Source organism: Phoenix dactylifera, chromosome 12, assembly GCF_009389715.1.
Source record: "Phoenix dactylifera cultivar Barhee BC4 chromosome 12, palm_55x_up_171113_PBpolish2nd_filt_p, whole genome shotgun sequence".
NCBI lineage: Eukaryota > Viridiplantae > Streptophyta > Magnoliopsida > Arecales > Arecaceae > Phoenix > Phoenix dactylifera.
In genome coordinates this window covers 3497902-3525030 of record NC_052403.1, presented here as the reverse complement: position 1 = coordinate 3525030, position 27129 = coordinate 3497902, and the positions used below count along the sequence as shown (strand labels likewise).

Below are 27129 nucleotides of genomic sequence, written 5' to 3'. Positions count from 1 at the left end.
TGAAGTAGGCTTTAATGCATCTTGATGGTAAATAGAAAGAAGGAACAGAGAAAAAAATGAAAGACTTCCAATAGATAAGCTTGCTGGCCCTCATACACTTCATCTGTCAAACATTCAGATCAAATACGATAGCTTGCACTTACAAATGACAACATGTAGACTCTCCAAGAATGTACTTGATCTATTAGCCAGATTCAGTCAACAGCTTCAACTCCAAGGCGTATCATTTCTGAACAGCCAAGGGCCCCCCTCGACTGCCAAGCAGAGAGTAGAGGATGCTCAAAAACTTCACACTCATCCCTCCAAAACCACAGACTAAACACCGGGCAAATAGACAATCTAACATCGTGCTCATGTTACATGCACAGTTCCAGTTCTGTGTACATGTGGCATCCATTTGCCTGGTGAGGACTGAGGAGTTAGGCACAGGAGAGAGCAACATAATTAGAAGATTTACAATGTCAGAGCAAGATATGATCAACAAAACAAAGCAAGAAGAAATTCCATATAGACAGGACAATGTAATGATACAGATTTGGTAGTGAACAAAGCACCCTCAAGCCTGTACACATTCTCAGGCTTGCATCATCGTATTTGTGGAGGAGCTGGGCTCATAACCATGCACTCTAAAGCGGTAGATGCATGTCAGAGAAGAGCTCCCATGGTTGGAGGAGAAATCAAGCCGGACCATATTGACGACTGCTGAATAGATTGTCTCGACATTAAAGGTCTGAGCGTTGCTCTTCTCAAGGTCATAAGTGAACTCTGTCAAAAGAAGCATCTTCTTGGATCGGTCAGATGGGTTATCATCAGGCCCTTCAAACCATGCAGAGACCCGACAATCCTTTGGAGCACTAGTCCTGTCAAAAGCCACACTCTGCACATTATAGATCCAGACAGATACGTTAGTGACTGCTCAAACAAAAATCAAGTTCCAAAGAGAATTGAAGAAAACCAGCAACAACAATTAACTTCATGCAGCTAAATAGAGTGTCTATTCATCTGCATTATAGGACTATAGTCCTAATTAGATTAGGACTATATAGACTGCCTCTTCTAAAACTGAATATAGGTTTTCTTCAGACCAATCATGGAAGGTCATCGTTGAAAGAACTTGTGTAAAAGCAGCCCTACCCGACTTACATTCTCTAACTATTCCCTTTTCACCTCTCAAATTCTCAGTCAAACAAATATAAATGATCTCAAAATCTCTGTCCATACCCATATTCTTAAGTCAACCTAATAGATTTCAAAATGCAAAAGAAAACTGAATTAGATATCTGCCTTTAATTTCAATCTTAATAAAGGTAACTAAAGCAAAACTGATGTATCATGCAGCAGCTGTCACATTATGAAGTTCAATAAGAAGACACATAAAAAGTGTCCGCAGATAAACCTGAATCTTTATCCGATGCTTTTGCAGCATATTTGGAGTCTGCAGTACATTTAAGAATTTTCAACAACTTCAGCTTTCAATTGAGATCAAATTGATGTGACCTAAAACAAGTCATTGCTGAAGCTAGCAGCTTCTGATTTCTGGGAATTCACATCAAAAGAAGAAAATGGCATGATGATCCTATGTGATGTTTCTATCAAACTCCAAATCAACATTCACAAAATAAAATAGAAAACTGGGAAAAGATTTAGCCACTTTATGAGGGAATTGCTAGGATAAGAAGATGAAGGAAAAGATAATGAGGTGTTGCAGTGTTCGGCCAAACAGCCTGGCTTATGTCTTCCTCATTATTGGAGTCAAGCACTGAGCATAAAGCTGGATGCTATATAACTGTCCTCTGGAGAGAGGAAGACAGAACAGAAGAACAATCAGCTGAAAGGAGATATACAACATTTAATTAATTCAGTAATTAAAAAAAAAAAAACTCAAAATCCAATCCAGTCGTCTATAAAGATCACAAAACCACCCCATAAACCCAATCATAGTAACCCCACTACTTCCTAACCTAACCTACAAGCTAAATGAGATTTTTGTTAATTGACACAAAAGGCAAGCCAAGAAACAAAAACTACAACTTCTAATCCTTAGAAACTAAAGTCCTTTATATGAGGACTACTAAAAACAAGCACAATTTTCTAAGATTTCTTTTTTCGTTTCTTTTTGGATGACCTTTATCATTACAAAAACCATTAGGGAAAATATATAACTGATACAACATGCTTTATAACACCAATATAAGACAAAATCTATTGTCAAAAGATTTAATGAGGTGATGCCTTAGGCCATCCTGCAGCCCTGACAGCAATGAAAACAGCGCTAGAATCAGAGAGGATACAAGTATGGTTCGAATGATACTGCAGATGCATTCTACTGAAAAAGATATTACAACCACAGCATATAATTGAGATGATCAAGATAAAAACACAATTTGTAAAGAGATATATCAAGTGTTTGATGGGGGGGAAAAATAGAATACATTCTAACCATAAAATGTGGAAGGGCATTATTACAACCAAGGGTGGAGTGAAACTCGATAGTTCCAAATATCCTTCTTAACATAAGAATTACACCAAGTATGAACACCCAAACAATTTGAAAAGACAGGACAAAAAAAGAAGAACACCATATTTTCCTTGGCAAATATGTCGGTCAATTTTATCATAAATAAAACAAGCATAAGATGACTCGATTCTATGAAGTATCAACCTAGTCTTGGAATGTTCTGGGATACTATAGCATACTTCAGTCTTAGCTGATGGCATAAGGTTAAACAGCAGAACCAATCCCCTCACACTTGCCTTGTACTAAAGAGAATTAAAAGTACAAAGATGGGAAAATAAAAAAGCAAAATGTGTATCCCAAGCATTTTCAAATAAAATTAAAGCGCTACAAACTAGATTATTTACTTCAAAATGAAACATTAGCACGTCAATCCAAAATATCATAACTTATAATAACCACAAATAAACAATAATTCTGCAAAATTCCATATTTCCTATCATATCGGATGAGGCCACTACCAAGACTCTTTACCAAATCTCTGATGCTTACAAGATGATTGGAGAATAGATAGAATACTCATAAAGACATATCCGCTCAACAGATACCAAGATAAACACAAGTATCGATCAGACGCTAAATCTGCACGACATCTGTTTTAGATGCATATATCAAAATTTTTTGTATGTAAAAAACATATAAGGATACAGATATGACATCACAAACATGATGGGATATATAAATAGAACTTACTAAAACATAGACATGTTACTAAGATAAGATCACCATTTTAATATATTACATATATCTATATCTAATATATGTACTTGTATCCAGTCAACTATATCAATGTCCAGATATCCATATCTACATCCAAACTAGCAAATCAGCACATGCAATGTATATTGCACAAAAGAAAATATACAAAACTTATATAGAATAGGTAAAAAATGTCAACCTAAAACACATAACAGGAAGCAAAAAATAAAATAGCATCCACTAAAACCAAAAGCAAGAACAAAACAAAAATAAAGTGACAAACAACATAAACTTAAAATACAAACCTACAATAAGTCAAAAATATTAGGCAAAAACAAAATAAGTAAAATAATAAGAACGACAAGAGACTTGGATGGATGAGCATGATCTCATCAACTTTTGGTATCATAATCATAAGAAACTTCTACCTTGGCTTATGTATCCACTTTGTAAAACTCCAGAAACATGAGCCCTCACCCACATCCTGAGCACTTCCCGAAGTAACTTTAGAGTACTTGCTTCCAAACATCCCAGCACATACCCACTCTCACACCCACTCCCAATTCCAGCAACCAAGGCTGAAATATTAGGAATTTCTTAGCTATTTGATATTTATATAAATTGTTAAATGCACCCAAACTCTTGGTTGACTTACCTTTCTTGCTTCTCTCATTAGAGAAAAGGTGGGACATCAAGGGGAAGTACACATTATATCAAAAAATAAGCATATATAAGATACTGTTTTTCCCAAACCCCCATTAATGGGGATACACCTCATGTAGGATCAACAAACAATAGTCAGTAACACACCTTCATGTCTGCCTGCAAGCTTTGAAATTTAAACTAGTTAGACAGTATCCAGGTTTTAAATAATGGTCAAAATAATACTGTAGCAGTCACTATTTTGGTTTCGAGATCCTCTCATTATGATACCTATACTGTTATATGAAGAAAATTCCCCAGATGTCAGCATCATCCAAACTAGATATTCCATCATATTTCACTTGATGTCTCACATGAGAGAGGAAAACACAAGAATAGGAAGTAGGTTTTAAATAAAGAGTCCAAAGAAAGGAAAAAAAAAGGTACACTGCATTTCAAATAGAAGTCCAACCATCAAAAGACCTAACACATCATAAACCCAAGTCCCACATACACTCAAATTAAATGTCTACAGATGGTAATATATACTAAAATGGACAGCATAGATTTGCAGTTTATCTTGATTGATGGGATCACAACCATTCATCAAATGCTCCTTATTGAATAAACCACATGAATAGCACATGCCTAGATTAGCATAGATCAGGTATTTAAATAATGCAGTCATCTGCCATTTTCTTGTTCTAACAGCCATTTTATAACAGGAATAGTGGTCTTTATTTAACTACTCTATATTCATCAAATTAGATAATAAGATAAATTCATATTCAAGTGTCAATTCAAATGAAAGGGTCTTAGAACAATAACTCAAGAAAAAAATGTTGTTTATTCTTCCCATTACCATTCCTTATGTTTGCCTTTATTGTCTATAAAGGCTGGTATAGCAACCATTAGCTGTTTCCCAAAAACAAATCCAAGTAGCAATTGATTAAGCAAATAATGACTAGGATACCAAAGATTCAAAAAGACCCCACTATCAAACCAAGGGTTGAAGTACAGGTACCAATACATTATTGGTATGTTATGGTACCCTGCTGGCAAACAGTATGGTATTTGAAATAGCTCATGCGCACCATACTTAAGTCCTTCATTGAAACTTGTTAGACAAGGGAGAGTTGCAAGGCATTAACCAATATGTGTGAAAGAGACGATAGAAAAGGAAGTCATAGAAACAGAAAAGGAGAAAATTGGTATAAAAAAAAAAAAGCATCAGGTGGGAGCTGGATCCTTTTTTATTGTTGTTTGGTGATCGGCTGGCACGATGTGGCCGCCATTATGTGAGCCAGTCAATCTATGACCAAAAAGGAGGCCGCACTGCACAACCACTTAGAAACCTAAGTTGATGGGATTGTGTATTACACCTCAGTTCTGAAATTTGATTGGAACCATAAACTATAAATAGTGATACCTTCTGTTATATCGATGGTCACATGATTTGATTGAGATACTTTGTGTTACCTTGGTCGTTTCTGATTTGATTGACCAGCACTGTATGGCTTAAGCCAATTAGGCTACAACACAAAGTTGGCAACATCGCATGATCACAAATATCTTGTAACTTGTGGGATGGAGGAAAATCTCTATTACACCTTGATTTCATGATTTGGTAAGACATATAAATTGGGACTCTCCATAATCACAGAAAATAGACTACCCTGTTATGCAAAGAGAAGGGCTGATATTGAGTACCCAACCTTTAGATACCTCTTGTGGCCATGCCATGGGACACTGGCTCCTGAACTAATGGACATGGAAATGTGAGAAAATTGTCTCGTTTTACTTGCTTAACAAAATTTATGAGAGCTAAAATACTCTCTTGCTGGCAGATCTGTCTCAAAACTCCCAAGCAAAACCCACTGCCCTCTCCCTCTCTGCTTCCTTCTTGCCAAGCCAGTGCGAAGCTTCGTGTGTTGCAACGTCCATGGATTCAGGTGCCTCCTTCATCAGTTCCCTCCATATGGTTTTCTTTATTACGAGCCCGAACTACATTAGCTCATTGGTTGTCATGGCCTGCCTCTTTGCCTAAGTGCCATCTAAACCCTTGTTACCAACCCTACCAACATCACTAACATATGCCACATGGTTGACAGCATCCCTGCTCTCGGCCTTACACTCTCCCTCATCATCTCCCAATCCTATTCCATTATAAGCCTCACCCTTCGTTAGCACCTCTTCCACCCAACTCACCACTCCTCCTAAACCACTGCCGGATGCACTCATCTCATACCGTGTCACCTAGACTACCAAGTACCAAACTGCTTACTTGTACATCCCCCACCTCATCTTCCACATAGCCAGTGCATTATCCTCTTAAAGAGGCAACAAAAGAATATTTCTCATTTTCTGTTTTAACCTTAAATGAGAATTTGTTTGACAAACTTTGAATTAGGAGTTAGGACACTAAGAAGAAAGAAACATCAGAAGGACCTAAGCCATTTTCATGCCTTACCACAAAGTGATCCACCACTAAAAATAAAATACAAAATCTACAGAGCTTGGAAGAAACCAGAACCACCAACCTTTTTCCATATAAATTCAGCCATTCACTAAAGCTAGGGTGTCTAGATAGCACATCAGCAAGCATCTCAAGAACTTCCTTCTTGATCTTACTCTCTTGGAAGTAGTGCCCCACCTCCACCTTGGTCTGATCCTTAGGCACCCATTATTCCTTCCTGGACACCAGCTTCTCCATCATCTCCTTTGCACTCCACGAATGCCCTCTTGTTATTTTGGCCATTATATAATGTATACCCAAGTACTTATAGTGGCTTGCCGCCTCAGCAGGAAATCCCTCTACTTTGAAGTCCCTCTACTTTGCACAAGACAGAGGTGGAGAAAGAGATAAAGCATTGACGGGAAGGCATATTAAGGAACCTAAAGAAGTCAAGGGTTTAAGGGGAACTGAGGAGTACTCTTGTCCTATTAAACTTTATTAGCCAAAGAATATCAAATAATCAGCTTGTATTCCCATCGCCGTTTTTTCTAGGAACTGGCCCCAATTGCATGGCTTGGCCACGAGGCATGGAAGACTAGGCATCACACCCTACCCTTCCTTTATTTCTTACAATAAAGTTCACTTAACAAAATTTTATGGTTTTCTTAGAAATAAAATTTGGATGATAGAATCTTTTTGAAAATTCAACTCTCACTTTTTTAACATAATTCCAAATTTCCAATGATACATCCACATAACCATATTTGATCAAATAATGTATATGTATTTGCATAAGGGAGTACATGAGCTTTATGTACATATTTATGCATGCATAAACATAAGCACTACATGGCTAATCCTAAATATGGGAAAGAGTGTCTAGATTCAGCTGTACTTACATGGCTAATCCTCAATATGGGAAGGAGTTTCTAGATTCAGCTGTACTTCCAAACCATCAACCAGTCCTATCGCCCTTGTTCAAGTGAGAGCTAACTTGAGTTTAAACAAACATCGATAGCATGATAACAAAAAAAGTTATAGGACTACGACAAACCACTGTTTATGGTCATCTGATGCATAGACATGGACACATAATACAATACAACAAATACGGTAAATTTTGATAAAGTGGAATACTGATACAATACGGATATGAAATTAAATAATTATTTTTTAAGCATATATAGCTTCAGTACTAGTACATGTACCAAGCAAAAGCTATAATAAATTACATTATTCTAGATCTTCTCCAGTCTCCTTCCATGGACTTTGCTTATCTTTTGGTTATGAACAACATAGTGAAGGACAAAGGAGGTTTTTAATTATATTAACAAAACAAACCTGAAACCTATAATCTGACAGGCTCCAGCTTTATCCTACACACACCATGGGAGCATCTAGAGCCTAGTGTTGCACGGACATAGACATAAGAATCAGATTTTAACCTGTCCAAGTGTTTGACTTGGCAAGAGGAAAAGAAGGAACTACAGGGATACATAGAAAAAAAAATTAACCTATTTTATACTTAAATATTATATAGAGGAAAACATTAGAATATATTATTTGTTAAACCTTCCAACATGCATGTTTGTCATCCAATCTTCTTAATTAAACTTCAAAAAATTGACAATAAAAAAAACTAATTGGAAACATTACTTAGTAGGCTGAACTCATGATAGGAAAAATCCAAGCTTTTGCCAGTTTTTAAACAGTGCAATTAAAAAAATTGAAGTATGCATGTCTAATTCAGGCATGCATAGAACATAAATTCTAGAAGCTATGCACAAGTGTCTAGGAAACATATCCCTGCCATATCCAATATACCTTTTTTAAGAATAAATGGACATGTAATGCATTGTTTGCAAGGTATATCAATAACCGATCTTATCAAATATGACCATGAAGTATTCATTCTTCACAGACGATCAACTACACCAGCATAGGTCATGGCAAGGTTAATTTTTTTTTAAGTGTCCCCTCCAATTAAATCTCAAAAATAAAAGGTTAATGTAGTTACTTTTGTTGCCTACAGGAACATAATATACAATCAACAAAGGTTCCCTCTTTGAAAGGTTGTTCCTCGTCAAATTTTACCCAACCATATGTCCAATCAACGCTTGTTAAAGTGCACCGGGTACATCAACCTATGATTTGGACATGAAGGACCTTGCCATGTCCCAAGGATATAAGCACTCCAATGTAACATAAGCATTCACTCTGAGATCAAATGGTGATGACAATCTTGATGAATCTATCCTTCTTTGATCTTATTTAATGATTATTACTTCCATCAGGTTTACATTCTAAGTATTCTTCTAGCAACATCATATGACTCCATAGAAACATATAATGATTCAATTACTTCATCGAACCAGTCTCCAGATTGGGGGAAAAATTACTTACTACTCTTTCATACTTCTTTATGCAATTTCCTCCCTTGCTTGCTTCGATTCATCAACCACCAACACAACCCTATCCTTGACTAATGATTTTTCGTATTTTCCCTTTTAAATCCTTAGCATCCCTTGTGCATAGTTAGAATAGCAATATAAAAAATCTCGTTTCAAGTCTAAATAAATTTTTCTTATAGTTTCCTGTATAGACTTGATTTCTTAAATTCCAATTTCGGAATACAAATAAAGCTCGTTTGGTTTGCGGGAAAAGAAGGGAGAAAAGTGTGGTCAACGGGAAAGTAATGAGATGCCTCTTGTTTGGTTGGAGTTTTCCAAGGAGAGAGATGGAAAAGTTGTATTCCCATAGGAATATGATTTCCACATGTCATGGAAAAGTCCTTCCCATGAAAAACATGAGAAAGTTACTTTCCCATGAGCCAAGAATCACTCTATTTTTATTTTTTTTCAAAAAAGCCCTTTAGCATTAAAGAGGCATTAAAGACCTAATTTTTATTAAGGGTATAATAGAAATTACACATAACTTTCTCAGAAAAGTGAATGATCAACCAAACATAAGCACTCTAAAAATCTGTCATTTTTTCATGGTCAACCAAACATGCCAAAAGTATCTTCCCAAGCATCCTCTTTCTAGGAATCTGCTTCTCAGGGATCATATTCCTAGGAGGATAAATGCTTCCCGCGAACCAAACGAGCCCATAATAATTAACCCTAATCAGCATACAAGAAATCTCTCCTTCACTAAACAACATAAACTATCTCCAATGTTAATGGTTAAGTTACTATTTAAAATTTATGCCCCTGAAGGAACAATATTACTGACTGATCATTAACTAATTCCACAATATTTCATGGCATGAATATTTATTAGGTCATCAAAAAAATATCCGCCCAAGTGTCTTTTCACCTCAAGTAAAGATGCGCTTCTTTCAAGTTCCAGCTCCAATGGTCAAGTATCACTGAAAGAATTAAATACAATGCTTACGCTTAAAAACTCCAGCTCCTCTTTTACTTTTATGAAGATAAAAACTTTTAAAGATTCCAATAATTTCCTTTTCTGCCATTCATTGAACTCTACCTTTTGGCCTCAAACTCATTATAATTGTTGCATACACTTCTATGATTAGTCAATGCATAAAAAATGTGTTGTTAAATTCTAAATTCTTCTTTCAACAAACTATTTTAGACCCTCGTATAGAAGCCAATTGCCCCTTCTCATTCTATTCTCTGCATCATCTTATCAATTTCAATCCTCTCTATTCTTACATATCCTTAAATCTTCTACCAAGAATTTCAGATTCAAGCAAAGCTCTCTCCCACAACCAAAACCAGAGAACTTCTACTTCTGAATTGTAAGTGTTCCTTTTGCATATTTCATATACTCTACAAAAATTATGTTTCCAATGTGATTATCACCAACTTAATTTTGTGCTCCAAATCCTTGCTTCCTCAAGTTTCAATGTTCTCTTTTCTACCTATTCTTTCAGTAAACCACGTTAGACCTTTGTCTTGAAGCCAATTGCCCTTTCTCACTCCATTCCCTGCATCATATATCAACTGCAATCCTCTCTCTCTCTCTCTATTCTTATATATCTTAACTCTTGCACAAAGAATTTCAGATTTAAGTAAAGTGCTTCTTTATAAACTAGAACTCTTCTCGCTTCTCTATTTTTTTTTTGGTTGAACAGTTCATATATTTTACAAACATAGTTTGCAATGTTACCACCACCTCACTTTTGTGCCCAGAATTCCTCAATTATCTCTTCAAGTTTCACATATTTGAGCACACTAGTTAAAATCTAAAACAATTTTGGATCTGGATGGGAAGAGGGTGTGATAGATGAAATATCTTGGTAAATCTTTCTTTAGCTAAAGTGAAAAGGAGACTTCCATTCATGTAAACTTTTCACCATGTGATCATATTAAAATCAAATAAATCTTCATGCTTTGCCCAATATGACGTTGTATTTTTCCAACTCTCCAATCAGATTAAAGCACCTTCTATGCAACATGAAATTACTGAAATTTCCAATCAGATTTTGGGCTCTTGATTCTGCGGGATTATTTGGTTTCATAAATAAATGATTCTTTCCCGTCAACAATGAAGTCATAAAAATCACTCTTTCTGTCAACAATCAACATTTTAACTACCAACAGAAAGACGATATAGTCGAAAAGAACCAGCCTCTGTTGTTGGTACCATGATCACTGATGAATGATGATGTTAAAGATTTCTTAGAGTTATTAGAAAAGCAATTCCTACAGGGCTGATAATTAATGCGGTAATGTACTTCAAGTGCATAATATTGTAAATAATAATAAAAAAACCTTCTCATTATTCTTATTCCCAAGGGTTTGTCATGTACCAGTACCAATAGCAGTAGGCATTTACTGTCATAGACATGGACAGACTCTCTCACTATCAAGCTTATTTTCTGACATAACAACCACAGTGTTGGAATGCAACCCATACTAGTAATGATAGGCTGTTTGATTGTGAATTCTTGACTACTCATCACTGTAAGGTCAGATGTAACATGTGAAATAAATGTACATGCTCCAACTATTCTGGAGGTCCTAATTTAGTAAGCAAAACCAAACAGGAGGCAAAATTATCTACTTCAACCTCATTTCATCTGAAAATGTTCATCTTGTAGAATGACATAGAAGTAGGTAGAGGGATATTAAAAGAAAAAAGGATGAAAAGTATGTAATTGCAATAAACATAGTAGGATCAAAAAAATCACCTTAGAGACATGCTCTAACGTAACAGCCTCAGGGATTATCCCTGTTCTTAGCCTGATCTCAACAAACCCACTGCTTCCTTGCAAGGCAAAACACTGGCCAGGCTCTCCAAAACTTGGCTCTAGCATTTTTTGAGCATTAGGTTGAACTCCATTTCGACCTTTGCCAATAGCAAGCCAGTTGCTAGACTTCCCCAAAATATAGGGCTCTGAATGTCTAACCACCCTTGCCCCACCAGAAGCCAATGCATAATCCACCCTTCCTAACCCATCAGCTGCATGCTTTTCAATCTCCTTCTCAACAATCTCCTTTGCAACATTCATAATATCATCCAAACTCAGATCCCGATCACTACCATCAGAACTTCTTCTCTTGTTCAGTTCACTCAAGAAACCCTCAAATTCTTCCTTTGACAAGAAGCCTGTGTCCCTCAACTCTCTCACAGACTTATCTAAGTTGTCTGTTCTGCGCTCCAGAGTCTTCAGTTCCTTCTCCAACAGTGCATGTTTCTCTTCTATTTGCTTCTTCAAATCCCTTGTCACCGTCCCTGCCTCACTCCCTACCTTTCTGTCCACAACTTCCACCTGAACCTGCAACATCTTTGCTGTTTTCTTCAAAGATGCCTCCACTTCTGATAACCTGCCCTCATACTCTAAAGCAGCAAATGGGGAATCCCTATTATATGAAAGCATGTCATACCATTTCCAAATCAACAGCCCCAGCCACAAAAGAACCCCAAGAAGAAGACAGGTCTTTATCAGGATTCCAAGGAGAAGTTGCCCCTTGGGTTTCTCTGGTTTCGATATGCCTTTCTTACGCCGTGAAGCAATGTTGGGAGAAACTAATCCTTTCTTCACCTCTAACAAGTCTTTTGGTCTCTCAAGTACGGATTCCCCCCTTATGGTATGACTCAAATCCTTCTCACAGACAGTCACCTTATCATTGCTGACCCCATTAATTCCTCCTAGGACCATTTCGGTACTTGATTTCTTGTTTGTGATGGCAACTGCTCTTCTCCTTATGTCTTGTTTGGAGTTGGAATCCAAGGTCAAAGGAGTTTTGGCATTGGCTGCCGAACTCGGATTTGCAGCAGTTGATGCAGACATTCTTGTGCTTCAAATGCTTCTGATCTTCCCAAGCAAATGGCCTGATCTAAGACTGAAATAAAGTACCAGAGATCATACAAACAACAACCGATATAATACTCCAGATAAGAGATATAGAAACCTAATTAAAAAAGTATGAAAAAAATTATCAAATAGAACTAAAAGAAAAGATTTGAATGCTAGGCACCAAAGAAATTCCTTACAGTGTCACCAAAGAAGAGATTCTACAAACAAGAACCAACTTAACACCCCCGATATGAGATAGAAAAAACCAATTCAATCGTAACAAATAAATAAAAGGAAAAAAAATTGAATTCTCGGGAAAAATTAAGTCCTTACAGTGTTCAGCAAAGCAAAGAAGAGTCTTCTAAACAATGCCATCCAAAAATATAAACAAAAAAAATTCAAGAGTTACCCGAATGCGCCATAATTTGCAAATATAAACTCCAAATAGATTTGCAGCAGTGAACACGGCTCAAAGCAGAAATTTTCAAGAAAGCATTTAATTTAAAAAAACCCTAATCCCAGAAAAGCCCAACAAATTCAAAGAAGCAGCAAGAATAAGCACAAGAAAAACTACACGAATTTTCAAAACAACACGATAAACACATTAACCAAGCTCGACGGCCAAAGAACCACTGAAAGACCTTCGGTGACTACAACGAAAACAATAATACGAAATCGAAACCCTAAAGTTCGAAAAAAGAACGAAAAATCCCCCAAACTGGACCAGGCAAAAAGCCAGAACCAATCCAAGAAAGGATCGAGAGAGCGCAGGAGACGCATACCGTACGCCGTCTTGGATTCCGTGCGCCGGCGAGAAGCGGCTTGAGCGCCAACGGAGATTTTTAATATTCTCCCTTTTTTTTGAAAAAAGAAAGAAAGAGAGAGGAGAAAAAGGGGGGCAGTCGGCCAGATCGGGAGGGCAGAGAGATTTATTTTTTTTTTCCTTTTGATTTAAAGGTCGGTTGTAAGCGGGGTTGAAGTTGAACGCCGAGTGGGGGGGGGGGGGGTTGGGGAGGTGGGGGCTGAAAAGCTTGACGGTTTGCGAGCGCGAGAGGGAGGAGGATCCCTTAACGCCGTTACTCTTGTCTCCAATGGCGCAAATAACGGCCGTCACTCGTGCAGGCGGAATATCTTATTAAAATTTGATAAAATAAAAAATATACATATTTGACAAAATTACCGCATGTGGGTATTTGATGAGACTTGAGAGTGGTTAATAGGTGGCATTTTCGATTTTCTAATTAAAAAAATATTATTGTTGAGTTTTTAACTCGTTATAGTGAAAGTTAATATTGTTATTTGAAAAAAAATATTTATAAATTATGGTCTCATCCGGAGAAGTAGGATTCGGTGGCAAAACTAGAGAAGAAGGATATTACTTAGGATCTATCAAATCTCATAATCTCGAAAAATCAAAAATTATATAATTTAATTGAGAGATATTTTGCACCGCAAAGTGTTATGTATATCTATGTTTTTTTTGGTAGGATATTTATTCGGATCTTTGGCAGAGAAGAATATAAAGAAATAGAATAAACTGAAAAATGAGGAAGGCCGAACAAGGAACCAAAAGGAGGTGGATTATTGAAACGAGATTGCTATAGATATTTTTTTAAAAAAAATCTCACTTCATATGATTAAAAACATATGCCTTGGAGAATAGATACTTGCAATAATTATCAAACCTATCTCTAATTATATTATATTACAGAATAACATGATATTATAATATGATGCAATATTAAAATAATCATACATATTATTTATTATAATATTGCTTTATATTTTTTGCTACATTATTATAATATGTTATAGTGCAATATACTATTATATTATGATGCAATTAAAATACCTTAGTATGTTTATTTGTTATGAAATGGTCCAAGAACAACGCAATTTGCAGGAGCAAATTCATCCATTTCGTCAAAAAAATTATCTTCTCTTCTTAATCTTAAGACAACATTTTCCAAGCAAGACCAAAATAACAAAACCGCAGTCATTATTTAGGAACAATAAAATTTCACCCAAACAGAATTTAGCTCTTGCCAGTTGCCATTTCTAAATCTAGCATGAGTTGGGCCTACCTAATTTGATAGGTCTTTGATCTCAAAAAGCCCATGTCGTTTCCAAAGACGTGAAGCGTGGAGCCACGTAGACTGCCTGCCTTTCGCATTCACCGGCGGTACGAAGCAAACCGCTCCGTTTGTGTGCTCTCTCGATGGAGGCGCCGAGAAAGAGCGGCAAACGCGGGATTAGTTACCCACCTAGTGGCGCCGATTCCGCCACAACCTCAAAACCCGAGAAAAATCGTGTCTTTTGGTTCCCAAATCCCGCATAAATACGAATCCAAAACAATCTCCAAGTTTCGTTCCCCTCGGCCTCTCTCCGCCGCCTCCGCCCGCCGTCGCGGCCGCTGCATTGCGGTTCTCCAGGGTTTCGATTCCATGGGAGGGGAATCTAGGGTTTCCGATGAGGTCCTGGGCACCGCCGTCCCGATCGGCGTCTACTGGCTCTACTCGGGCCTCTACTGCCTCCTCCATCGCCTTGATTGTTTCCGGATGCACTCTCGGAAGGAGGAGGCCGCCAAGAACTCCATCTCCAAGGCCACCGTCGTCAGGGGGGTCCTCCTTCAGCAGTCGATCCAGGCCACCGTCTCTCTTGCCCTCTTCGCGGTGAGCCCCTCTCGGATCTCTTCCTTTTTTTTCCTCGATTTTTTTTAGAGTTTTGACAGTTGGGTGTATATTGTTGACGTGATATCTTTCTTTAATCAAAAGATATTATTGGTGGATTTTGTTGTTGGCATAACCTCTGAGTGGTAGGTCGTGCCAAAAGTTGGATTTTTTTGGCTTCATTTGATTTATGCAGAATTTAGGGCTCTTGACTACCTTATTTTAAAATGCTGTTCTTGTAGAAGCTTGGATTCATTTTGATTGCTTGCTGTTTTTTGTTTGTAAACTTTGATTCGATTAGGTTGTGTTCAGTTATTTATTTACTTCTGTCGAGAGATTGTAAATATTCTGTCGATCTGTCTCCCAATGACAGTTGGTTGATTATATACCACTTGGTGTCACTGATGGCTTTTGTTAAAATTGTGGTCTGGTTTCGCAAGTTAGGGTTCTGAATTTGTGATGCAAACTGATTGTAGATGGCTTTGGTGCTAGACTGAGCTATTTATTCATACAAGTACTGGAGTTCCTTGATATAATTTGTTGCCTATGTTAATTTGATGACTTTTTGTGGCCACCATAGACTATAATACATATATGTGCATTAAACTTTTTTTTGTTGTTGTATTAAATATTTAGCTATCTCAAGGGGGGACATAGAGGGAGAAGAGGACATGAGAGTGGTTAAAATAATCCTGAAGTTATTGACACCCACTAATTTCGTGGCACATGGACCAGGCAAACACATAACTGCATCGTAAATTCGGAGTGTTGTTATTTTTTGACATGTTTCTGAAGCTCTTTATCTAGCTTGTTAGTTTTCTCAGCGAACAAGATCGGTGAATATGTTGGTGAGACTGACTGCGTAGCTGTCTTCAACAGTATCCACAGAACCCTAGAGCCCCAAAGTGGGCAGGTCTAGTGGGAGGAAATTTATGACGATGCCAATATTTTTGTTAAACTTTTTGTTTTTCTGGTTTTGTTTCCTTGTTTATTATAATGTCTGATATTATTGGAAGGGTGTATAGCAAAACTGGCATAGTCTTTTTTGATAAGAAGTGCTGATTTAGTTTGAAAATTGAAAAGTATAAGGAGAGCAAAAAAATTAAGGAGCGAGGAAAGAGAAGAAGAAAATTTGCTTTAGAAATCCAGCAGAGGAAAAGAAATAACTTAGAATTTATCTAACTAAAATGTTCATAAATTGAAAATATGTGAAGAAATTCAACTTTAAATGTTATGAGTATAAGTTTCTACTATAGTAGATTATTTGGGGCAAGCTAGTACTGTTACCGAACCCTTTTCAACTCTTCATAGACAATATGAAATGCATCAAGAATAAATTTAAACTTAAGTGCTACTAGTTTTAATGAGACCTGCATCTGATGTCATGCTTTCATAGGTTGCATTTGATGTACAATTCCACACGCTCGTGCCTCCTTTTCCTGCTTAATCTTAGGCATCTCTGTATATGAGCACCTCATTTGTTACTTACCCCATTGAAACCTAATTTCTTAGTTCTTCAACTTGGTTGTTCATGGGCACCTGATATTATCATGAGGTGCACGATGCTTGTACTTGAACCCATTCAACTTCGTTTGTTTTATGCCACATTGCCCCCCTCCAATTCACCAGCCGAAAAAGAGGAAAAACAGTAGTTCTATATCAGAATCATTCTTCACGCAGATAACCGCTTTTGTGGTTTCTTGAGCTCTGTTGTCCTTCAGCTGATTCATTCGCCTTTATTTGTATGACCTAAGCTGTCTATAAACTTATTATGCAAACATGTATGCATATTCCTTCTCTCCCTTCCCAACATTAGTTGTCCATTCACTTGGTAGATACTCGTGACATATGCATGTAAAATTTTGAGATAAACGTGCACAGTGCACTGATCCACAATGTCTTTGTTGAGATCCTCCTTGTTATATGTTTGTATGGAAATTATTTAATATTTTATTTTGTGTATGTGTTGCATGACTTAATGCTGGTAAACATGTCACATCTGATAGTTTATGAGAAAAAGCTTGAAATTTATTATAAGTTCTAAACATTAAAAGACTACTATGGAAAATGGTTGCTAAACTATTCTGTTGCAAACATTGTACTTGTAAAATGAAAATTCTTGACAGAATGTCAATAGTTTTGTTTTCACAGCATTAGTTTATGAAGGAATCACATCAATTAAAAATGCAATGATAGTTAGACTAAGTTTGATCGACGTGCAGAATGCTTTCAGGGTATACATCTAGCATTCTGCACCAACAATTTATCATAGCATTATAATACAATTTCCATAATGTGCAAGCTACGAGATGATTATTTCTCTGACCTCAACTCCCGCCATACACTATTGCAGTTTGCAGGCAACAAGATTGAGGACCAACCAGTATCTGAAGACTCCATTCTGGCTTATGCTATGCAGTTCTTGGTTGCAATGCTTGTAATGGATACATGGCAGTACTTCATGCACCGGTACATGCACCACAATCAATTCCTCTACCGTCACATCCACTCCCAGCACCACCGTTTGGTCGTCCCGTACTCTTTCGGGGCACTCTACAACCACCCAATTGAGGGGCTCCTCCTCGACACAGTTGGTGGTGCCTTATCCTTTCTTGTATCCGGCATGTCTCCAAAGGCTTCTATCTTCTTCTTTTCCTTTGCAACCATCAAGACAGTTGATGACCATTGTGGGCTTTGGCTCCCTGGCAACCCCTTACACTTGCTCTTCAAGAACAACACAGCCTATCATGATATCCATCATCAGCTCTATGGCAGCAAGTACAACTTCTCCCAGCCCTTCTTCGTCATGTGGGACAAGATTCTCGGGACGTACATGCCATACACCATCGAGAGAAGAATGGATGGAGGCCTTGAAGCAAGACCAAAGAAGGTTGACTGAGGGGGGGCACTAGGGTAGATGAAGGAGAATTATTCCTGATGATGTATAGATTCTGGCAGCTTCTGATTTTCAGTTTTGACTTGATTTAAGACAGTCTGAATTATAAATCCACGTGTAAAGATACTCAAATTCCTCAGCAACGAGCATACACTTATGTTGATCTGCAAGTGGATGTTGTTGCCACTGTGCTTGCTGCTATGTTTTTCCCTGCTAGTTTCTTATACAAATTTTCAACAACATTTGTTTTGTTCTTGGTGGCCTGTTGGCCCTACTCATTTGGGAATTTCTATATATTTCTGGTTGGATAGAGAAAATAGAGAAAAATTTTCCATCCGTTCCTGGTACGGCATTATCTATTAAATCACAAATTTGGCTGCTCTAACAGGCATTGTCAAGCTTTTCCTTCAGTTAACGTGTTTTTTTGCAGTGTTTCCTATGCAGCTTCATTGCTTATTCTGAAGTTTGGGAGCTGGTTTCTTTTATGTTTGTTTACATGCATGTGGTTTCGGCTTTCTCCGTCCTGTCCGTAAGCATGTAGGTTTTGTGCTTGTTTCCACCATGAAGTCCTCGTTGCGAGCAATGTTTCCACCAGCACTTGTTTAAATGCACCGATCTGTCAGCGACAAATAGCTTTGGCTCTTTAACAATTATCCTTCAATTAAAAGCAGATACCCCCAGAAAATCAAAATAAGCAAATGCGTAGGCAATTATAGAAGTAACATCTGTTGGCAGCAATCTTGCATTAGAAATATCGCTTCTCATTGTTGTAGAATGAAACGATACATTACATCAAAATAATGTAATATATAAAAACAAGGACCTTGTGTTGGTTTGTGCCAAAGGTGCTTGATAAAAACTTGCACCGGTGCTTTGAGTTATAAGCAAAGTCTATTTGCTGCTTCAAATGTTTGATACAATTTAGATATCGATGTATTGCTGGGATTGGATGATCCTCATAAGCTCCTTCAGATTAGCTAATACATGCCTCGGTCCCAGACTTTCAGCTCCAACGTCGTTTAAAAGCTGCTCTAAATCCTACCAAAAGAAAACAGGGGTCATTGGCAAACCCAAAAAAATAAAAAAGAAGCAAATATATAATATTAGAGGTGAAGTAGCCTGGATAAAGCTCCCTTTGCATATTTTACATAATTTTTTTTGCAGCATTTGCGATAAAATTTTAGGGACTACAAAGTATAGGCCACATTCTTGGCATCATTATGTGCACATTATTCTACATTAATGTTTTCTGCCGTTAGACATTTCCTCAATCAAGGTTCATATGCATAGGTATGAGTTTATGAATCTGATCGGACAATCACGGAACATGAACAAGGATTTTCTGGTATGTATTGACTTTCTACATTTATTCACGGATGCATTTTAATGACTATCAATTTGTCCATCAAGGCTCATAATCTACACTACAGATTCAATGACATTTGGTGTAAGTGAAAAATAAATAGAAGTTCTACAGCAACAATTTTTTTACATTTCTTTGTTCAGATTTACACCTGACATGAACTAAAAAGGATACTCAGAAATCAGACCAAGTCGATACCAAGATACATATTGATGCTGATTTCTACCTTAAACTGAGAGACAACAGCACAATAAAGCACAGAAAACAAACCTTATTCAACAAAAATATAGCATAAGCGGCTCTTGTAGTATCCTGGCCTTCCAGAAACAGGGGAAATTCTGGAGGCTTCATACTCATGCCCGTAATAATTGGATTTGCTGACAAATCGGATGACAAAGATTCAATTGAAGGAGCATAGTCATGAATATATGAACATGAGCCTCCCAACCGCAAAGGATATCGTAAAGGAACATCAAGGTAAGATGCAATAAGCAAAACAGCCTGCAAAAGCAAGGAAGAAAATAAATAACAAGTCAATAACCTACCTATAGCAGACACCTCACCCAAGCAAGACTCTTACGACTCGTTTGGTTTGCGAGAAAAGAAAGAGAAAAAATGTTGTCAACGAAAAAATAAAAAAATACCTGTCGTTTGGTTGAAGTTTTCAAAGAAGAGATATGAGAAAATAGCATTCCCATAAGAAAAACCCACAAAAGACATAGAAAAGCTACTTTCCGACCGGTTGAGAATTGAGGTCCTTTTTTTCCAAAAGTACCCTTAAGCCATCAAAATCTATTAGTAAGGTCTTTTCCTTTATTAAGGATATAATAAGTATTTTATACAATTTTCCTAGGAAAGTAGATGCTCAACCAAACATAAATCATTCTAGGATGTGCCACTTTTCCATAATCAACCAAACATGCTAAAACCATTTTCTCAGGCATCATATTTCCATGAATCATCTTTTCAAAAAAAACATTCTAGTGAGGAATTTTTTTTCTTGCGAACCAAATGAGTCCTTAAGCATGATGATGTGTTTTGCTACACAGCTGCTCCTAGAATTTACACACTCTCACGTGAACTTTGGTACAACTTGAACTCAAATTTTAAAGAGAGGAGCAGAAGACAAATGCGTATTCAGATGTCGGGCCATGCCAACTAAGTAAAAGAATTGACATAAAAAAAAACCCTTACATGTGCAACATAACCAAGAACTGTTGCAGACCTCTGAATTTCCTTCTTGTCACTGAAAAAGCCCATCCTTTTTAACGGGAGTGCAGTTAGCTGCAGACCTAAAATTGTCAAAGGTGATAATTGTGGAGCTTTAGATACATTTAGGGAGCATGATGCAGTAGAATCTCCTGAAAAAAGTATTTGATTCATTTCATTACATGCTCCAGAAACCAAGGCAGAGTAACAATATGAACAACATTAAAAAACAAAGCATTGATCAGTAACAAATTCTGGACCACAATATGTAGCAACCCATTGGGAGCCAATAGAATATGGATTCCTTATTGGAGATTCTAAAATCACTAGAAGACAAACCCTGCCACCAAGTTTGCTGCCCTTGTTGAACCACGATTGGTTCCATGGTTCAACATAGTGACTGAAACAACCCAACAAAGGATAATAACACCCTTAACTGTAAAGAACCACAAACAAAAAGTAGATATATGGATCGATATTAAGCCTGGTGGATCATAGTGTTGACCTTTAGTGTGGAAAAACAACCACATACAAATGTTGAATCACTCTGATGATTTGGTAAACCATACTCTCTCAGTCACTATTCATGGCATGCATGAAAATGCAGTGAGAAACTGCAGCAATATGGGGTACTCTGTGTGCATATAGGATCAACTCTAGAGTGAGAGGCCCAAAGTCAACTTTGCTAAACATGTGGTTTTAACATTTGAGCGAGTGTATGGAATTGAAGCTAAAACAAGTCTCAATATCATGAGTACTAAATGACTTTTGAAGTATACTTCAACACCAACTCCTTAAATCAAAAACTCAAGATATTCCTTCACAGTAGTTCCATTCAGGTTTCAAATGTTCTTCACCTCTTCCCTTTCTCTTATTTAGGGTTGTCTCTGGCATAGACTATCCAAGCATATAGATGTTTTCTCATGTGACTTTGAACTGCTTGTCCTCTTTCAACGAAGAAAGAAGCAGCCAGTCACTGGCAAAACAAGCTAGGCAGATCAAAGCATCTTAATTGGTTCTTCTTGCTTCAACCATAATAGGCATCATCCTGTGCTTCCTCCAATTTACTCATTTCTAAATTTGTCCTACATAGTTTAAGCACATAACCACCTTAGGATCCTCATTTTAAATATGGGATCAACTAATGTTGATGTGTACGTAAAGTGCCGACATTCTGACCCAAAAAATAACAATGATCTTATAATTCCATTCTACACGTTTTCCTTCAAGATCCAATGGTATTCATAACTTTTAACTGTTGATTTTGTTGATTTTCAAAGTGGCATTTTATTGTGATTGCAAAACACATATCAAGACATTCCACTGATAGGACCTTGTTCTTCTATTAGACAGCAACGCATTGTATATAAACTGAATTTATTGAAACAATCTCTTGGGTAATTTTTTGCCCATCAATTCTACACTGCATCCCAGTATTTCAATAGAAGTTTCACTCCACACAATTCCCATAGTTGAAAGAGAATATGTCTATTCAACAATTAATATGTTCTCCTGTTAGCGGTATTCTTAGGTTTCAGCAGAATCTCATATTTATGTTCTCTAATAATTCTTTCTTGATTTTTTATCTTTATGCTTATTTGTTCACACTTATAGGAATGCTTCAAATCATTTGCAACTACATTGTCAAAGTATAATCTTTTAATAAAATTAATCCCAAATGATACAGTTCACTTCAGTACGAGAAAAGCAGAAATTATTATGTATTTGCCTGACCAGCCTGAGTCTAACTTTGAAAACTTTTATGTTTCTGTCAGAAAAATAAAGAGCACGTAACCAAGACAAGTAAAACCAATGACCTTTGCATCTCTTGGATATATGCAGATTAGGTCATTTACACTAGCAGAAAAGATTACATATAAGTCATTGCAGCTAAGAGTCATGATCCTAATTCTATTATGTTACCTACTCTGATAATTTAAAAATTGCATATTATTTAAACCTGATAGTGGAGGGAGGAAGGGAGGGGGAGAGAGTGGGGTTGGGGGGGGGGGGGGGGGGGGGGGGGGGGGGGGGCGGTGGTGGGGAGGGAGAGAGAGAGAGAGAGAGAGCATACTTGATTTGTTATCTGAACCCTGCTTCTCCTTGCATGTCTGTTCCAGGCCCTTCATGGGATAGAGGGTAGCAACTTGGGAAACCATATATTGTTGCCTTGTCCTTAACATCTTTTGCAGGTTTCTGAGATGCCAATGAACCCTTTTCCCAGATAGTAATTTATTAGCTTCCTATAGAACAATAAGCCATACATCATAGTAAGTTTGATACTAAGCTAGAATTCAACAAGAACAAACAATTTAGCTCACACCACAGGATTGCCGCATGGAAGCGTCACGATAAAACAAGAGACTGAATTCTACTGGTATTATGCAATATGATGTAATGAATATTTCTTTTCCTTGTAACATATGCAAAGACTACTATTGTAGGGTTCAGCACTGGTTCATATGCAAAGTTTTTAAGTACATGATGCGGACTGTCTGCTAAAAATGAAGTATAGCAAATGTTGCTACAAGTTCACGGTATTGCATATAGAAACCATATGGTTATGCTTTTAGTTCGATAGTAATAGGCTCATGCAGGAAATTCATTTGAATTTAGACTTCTAAAATTTGACTTGATATATAAGAACTTAACATCATTTTACTCTAAGGGGCTAAGGGCCATATAAAAGATTATAAACCCATATATTTGGGGAGTTTCAGCTCGGTACTTGCACAATATTAATGTTTAGAATTTAGAAATACAAAAAATAGAATTCACTTAGTTAATAGGTAAATAAATTTGAAGCAAGACACAATAAGAGTTCAAAAAGGCCCACACAAAATAGACTGGCATTCGCCCAATAACCCCTTCAACTTCATATGGTATTCAGTGTGTTCGCTCCAAAATACACCTATTCACGAAGTTTCAGCTCGGTAATTGCACGATATTAATGTTTAGAATTTAGAAATACAAAAAATAGACTTCACTTAGTTAATAGGTAAATAAATTAGAAGCAAGACATAATAAGGGTTCAAAAAAGCCTACACAAAATAGACTGGCATTCTCCAATAAAAGTAAAAACCCCTTCAAATTCATATGGTATTTAATGTGTTCGCTCTAAAATACACCTATTCATGGGCTAGGCCAGGTAGGCTTTGCCCAAAGGTCAAGACAATTTCTTAGGCCCGAGCCCAGCCTGGCCTTTTACTCAGGCTTCAGGCTAGGCAACAGGCTTCATGACCATTTTTTAATTTTTTAAAATACTAAAAATGCTTTATAATATTTTATAAAAATGCTAAATATCAATAATTAAATATTGCCAATAATCTACAACATGTCTATTGTCCCCTTAAGTTTACATGTCAACAACAATTGTTAATTAAACCTACAAATACATCAGACATAAATAAATAGCACAAGAAAAATAAAAAAATCAAACCTGGTCGGGCTTTAATCCCCAAGCCCGAGCCTAGTTCGTTTATTAAATGGACCTATTTTTCAAACTCGGCCCAGCCAGCTGAGTCTAGACCCTTCGGTCTGAGCCCGCCAAAAAGGCTTTAAACTTGAGCCGGCCGAGCAGGCTGCTCGGCTTGTGAACAGGTCACCAAGCCACTTTAGATGCATGAGTACCAAGAAAAGCAGCGAACCAGTCCCCTCTTTCAGTCACCGAGCAGAAAGATTACAGAATGCAATTGAGATTGACAGCAGGTATGCAGCTCTGAAAGATCTTGAAGTGTACATGGTCAAGGAAGGAGAGAGGCTCCTGTTATTTGGTAAGAGACAAGGTGAAGTTTCTGCAGGAGGGTTTTTGTTTGTTAATGTATTCAGAAAACCAATAATAAATCAAAGGTTCACTTGTAACTTCTGGATTTTCACCTAATCAAGTGCATCTTCCTGTTGGTAACATGCAACAGAGCCCTTTGCATTGTTTGGCTTCATACAAGTCCCTTGACTTGCAGCATCTAGACTTGCAACTTGGGCTCATTAGTTGCAAATCAACTTGTAGCCAGAATGTCTACTAGTTGAGTTACAGGAAATGACTTGCACGGTGAGCTGGAATTGACTTGCAACCCGCTCAGACTCTTGTACCATCATCTCTGAAACTTGAGGTGATTTCATCACCCAGAGGCCTTAGCTTTAAATTAAAAGTGCAGGCGAACCAAACAGAGCAACAGCAATTTGAAAGCTACATTTCCAGTTTCACTGCAACTTTAATTGCAGGTTACTGGAATTGCAGGAGAGCAAATAACCTCTAAGTAGCAAATGTCATGAAAAACAAAAAGATGACTGATAGCTAAAAAAGTATCAAATTATCATAAAAAAAGGAAACAAAACTACAGAAAGTTACAGTTATTTTATTTTCAGTGTATTGAAGCACATGGTAATGTCCGCATGATGTTGTACATCAGCCAACATGTCTTAGCCAATCATCTGAGCTCTTACTTTGTCAGACCACCACTTTAGCCTCTAGAATAATAATAAAAAAAAGCCAATTTAGCAAGTTGGAGCTACACAACCAAGCAGATATGCTGTCAAGGAACAAAAAGTTTAACGTTCTGATTCCTTCAGTTGTGCAGGAGACCTCCAAGTCTATATTAGTCCTAATTAAGATGTAAAATTCTCAGATGAAAGGACTTCTGCCTCAAATTTATCAGGTAATCTTCAACAAGAAAATATTGCATTATTCAGATCTACAATGGGGAACAAAATAACTTCCAGTGGCTTCCTCCAAAAATAAGAATCCTTATCTCGTACAACCTAAATCCCAATTCTAAAAATAATAGAGCAGCCAATAGGTATAAATTGCTCTACCAAAACAATAGGAAAGATGCATTTATCTATTACCATGATGCTTTGGGGAAAAAAAAAAGCAAAAGAACCATTTGTCTCAGTAATTCTCAAGTACCTGCAGTTGCTGGTGGGCTGCGGAGAGAGTCTTTCCAGATACCAACAACATTCTGATGGCAAAACAAAGCTGTGCTCTTCGATTCTTGACATCTTCTGATGTCTTCACCGTGTGGATTGACAGATTTGCTATTGCAACCTTCTGGACCTCCAGCTTTTGTCTCATCTCCTTCAACTCATTAGTCAGACGTAGTGATTCTCTCCTAGCCTGCTCACCATACCGCCGTGCCGCTAACCAGCGAACTAATCAATCAAAGACCCAAAAGAAAATAACAAAAACAAATAAAAGATAAACTATACCATAATTCCTCCCCTAGAACGACAAGAACAAAAAAGAAAAATAAAAAGGAAAAGAAAAATGAAATCATGTGAATCAGAGACGAGATAATTATTCAGCAAAAAAAGAAAAAAGAAAAAAGATTCATCAAATCAAATCACATTGTTCAATATGTTTTCACCATATGAAAAAAACATCAAGTGAAGAAAAGAAAGAAGGTACATATCCCATACAATTTCCTACTACTTGAATTAAAAGTGTGTGATTCTCCAAATATAAATGCCAAAATACCTAAAGTAAAATTTTAAAACGAAAAGGGTCTCCTGTAGCTGCTGTTTCTGTACTTAAGTAAAATTTTGGGAGGGTCAGATGTACGCAACCTTACCCTCATACATGGATGCTATTTCTATGTTTAGAACACGTGACACCCAGGTCATAGTGAAGCAATCTTACCGCCCACCCTGTAGTCAAACTAAAATTCTGGATTTCCAAAAATCAAAGCGAAACCTTTTAATTCGAAAAGAAGAAAGGGTCATTGTCCACGCGAAACACAAATACGAACCTAAGTCGTCGTCGAAATATGAAAAATTCGTCAAATTGGATCACATTCCCGAATTCTTCTTGCCACCATTTCAATCAAGAACCGAAGAAAAAAAAATGAAAGCGTGAATATCCAGTTTCATTTCCTGCTTCTTAAACCGAGATTCTCCCTCGATTAAAGCATATAAGATATACCCAATTCATGAAAACTGATGAATTTAAACTTTCTAAATTCAACATTCCCCAGGGAAAAGCTTTTGCAATTACCCGATCGAGTCCTTACTCAAAGAACAAAAAGATGCGATCTTTATGTTACAAACCCTACCTCTATGATCGACTCCAGCTTCTGAGCGAGAGACTCTTTCCGCTCCTCAGCCTTCTTGAGCGCCGCGGAGAGGCTCCAGAGGCGGGCGAGCTCCTCCTGGAGGTCCTCCCACTCGACGATCTTGGGAGTCTCGGCTCCCTCGATCCCCTCGAGGGGCGAGAGCTCCCACTCCGTTCCCGCTGCCATGGATCCGGCCGCCGAGAGATCTTGCTCGCTGCTGGCTCGATTGCAGACCGTGGGCGGAACCCGTCATCGCCTCCTAGGAACCAAGATGGGGAGGGGGGGGGTCAAGGCTCATCGGCGGTTCCCGGCGAAAACCGATCGGATGCAACGCTCCTAAACAAACGCCGACGGATTATTATTTGC

At 37.4% G+C, this 27129-nt stretch overlaps 3 protein-coding genes across 5 annotated transcripts; 1 reads left to right on the top strand and 2 right to left on the bottom strand.

The window, feature by feature from the left end:
* Window positions 1-104: 104 nt before the first annotated feature.
* On the bottom strand, window positions 105-13577 carry LOC103704994 (SUN domain-containing protein 1-like). Of its 2 annotated transcripts, none has more exons than XM_008788546.4 (3): window positions 13362-13577; window positions 11470-12639; window positions 105-877 (listed from the first exon to the last, which is right to left on the bottom strand). In XM_008788546.4, exons 2-3 carry the CDS (start codon window positions 12571-12573, stop codon window positions 575-577), a joined length of 1407 nt encoding a protein of 468 aa, XP_008786768.2. In that variant the 5' UTR covers window positions 12574-12639; window positions 13362-13577; the 3' UTR covers window positions 105-574. The 2 variants fall into 2 exon arrangements, with proteins under 2 accessions (XP_008786768.2, XP_008786769.2); XM_008788547.4 differs by having other exon boundaries at window positions 11470-12625.
* Window positions 13578-14709: 1132 nt separating this feature from the next.
* LOC103704997 (sphinganine C4-monooxygenase 1-like) lies at window positions 14710-18378 on the top strand. Its single transcript, XM_008788548.3, has 2 exons — window positions 14710-15251; window positions 17602-18378. Exons 1-2 carry the CDS (start codon window positions 15024-15026, stop codon window positions 18145-18147), a joined length of 774 nt encoding a protein of 257 aa, XP_008786770.2. The 5' UTR covers window positions 14710-15023; the 3' UTR covers window positions 18148-18378.
* A 476-nt stretch (window positions 18379-18854) lies between these two features.
* Window positions 18855-27129, bottom strand: LOC103704998 (UV radiation resistance-associated gene protein). 2 transcript variants are annotated; one of them, XM_008788549.3, is made up of 6 exons: window positions 26764-27129; window positions 25623-25829; window positions 22791-22959; window positions 20702-20868; window positions 19778-20008; window positions 18855-19182 (listed from the first exon to the last, which is right to left on the bottom strand). In XM_008788549.3, the coding sequence occupies exons 1-6, from the start codon at window positions 26947-26949 to the stop codon at window positions 19066-19068; spliced, it is 1077 nt and encodes a 358-aa protein (XP_008786771.2). In that variant the 5' UTR covers window positions 26950-27129; the 3' UTR covers window positions 18855-19065. The 2 variants fall into 2 exon arrangements, with proteins under 2 accessions (XP_008786771.2, XP_008786772.2); XM_008788550.3 differs by having other exon boundaries at window positions 20702-20799.

Coding starts and splice junctions, on each gene's coding strand:
- LOC103704994 (XM_008788546.4), bottom strand. CDS start 12,573: ATGTCTGCATCAACTGCTGCAAATCCGAGTTCGGCAGCCAATGCCAAA. Junction 878..11,469: donor CGTTAGAGCATGTCTCTAAG/GTGATTTTTTTG, acceptor TATAATGTGCAG/AGTGTGGCTTTTGACAGGAC.
- LOC103704997 (XM_008788548.3), top strand. CDS start 15,024: ATGGGAGGGGAATCTAGGGTTTCCGATGAGGTCCTGGGCACCGCCGTC. Junction 15,252..17,601: donor TCTCTCTTGCCCTCTTCGCG/GTGAGCCCCTCT, acceptor ACACTATTGCAG/TTTGCAGGCAACAAGATTGA.
- LOC103704998 (XM_008788549.3), bottom strand. CDS start 26,949: ATGGCAGCGGGAACGGAGTGGGAGCTCTCGCCCCTCGAGGGGATCGAG. Junction 22,960..25,622: donor CAGCCCACCAGCAACTGCAG/GTACTTGAGAAT, acceptor ATTGTTCTATAG/GAAGCTAATAAATTACTATC. Junction 20,009..20,701: donor TTCTTGGTTATGTTGCACAT/GTAAGGGTTTTT, acceptor TTGCTTTTGCAG/GCTGTTTTGCTTATTGCATC.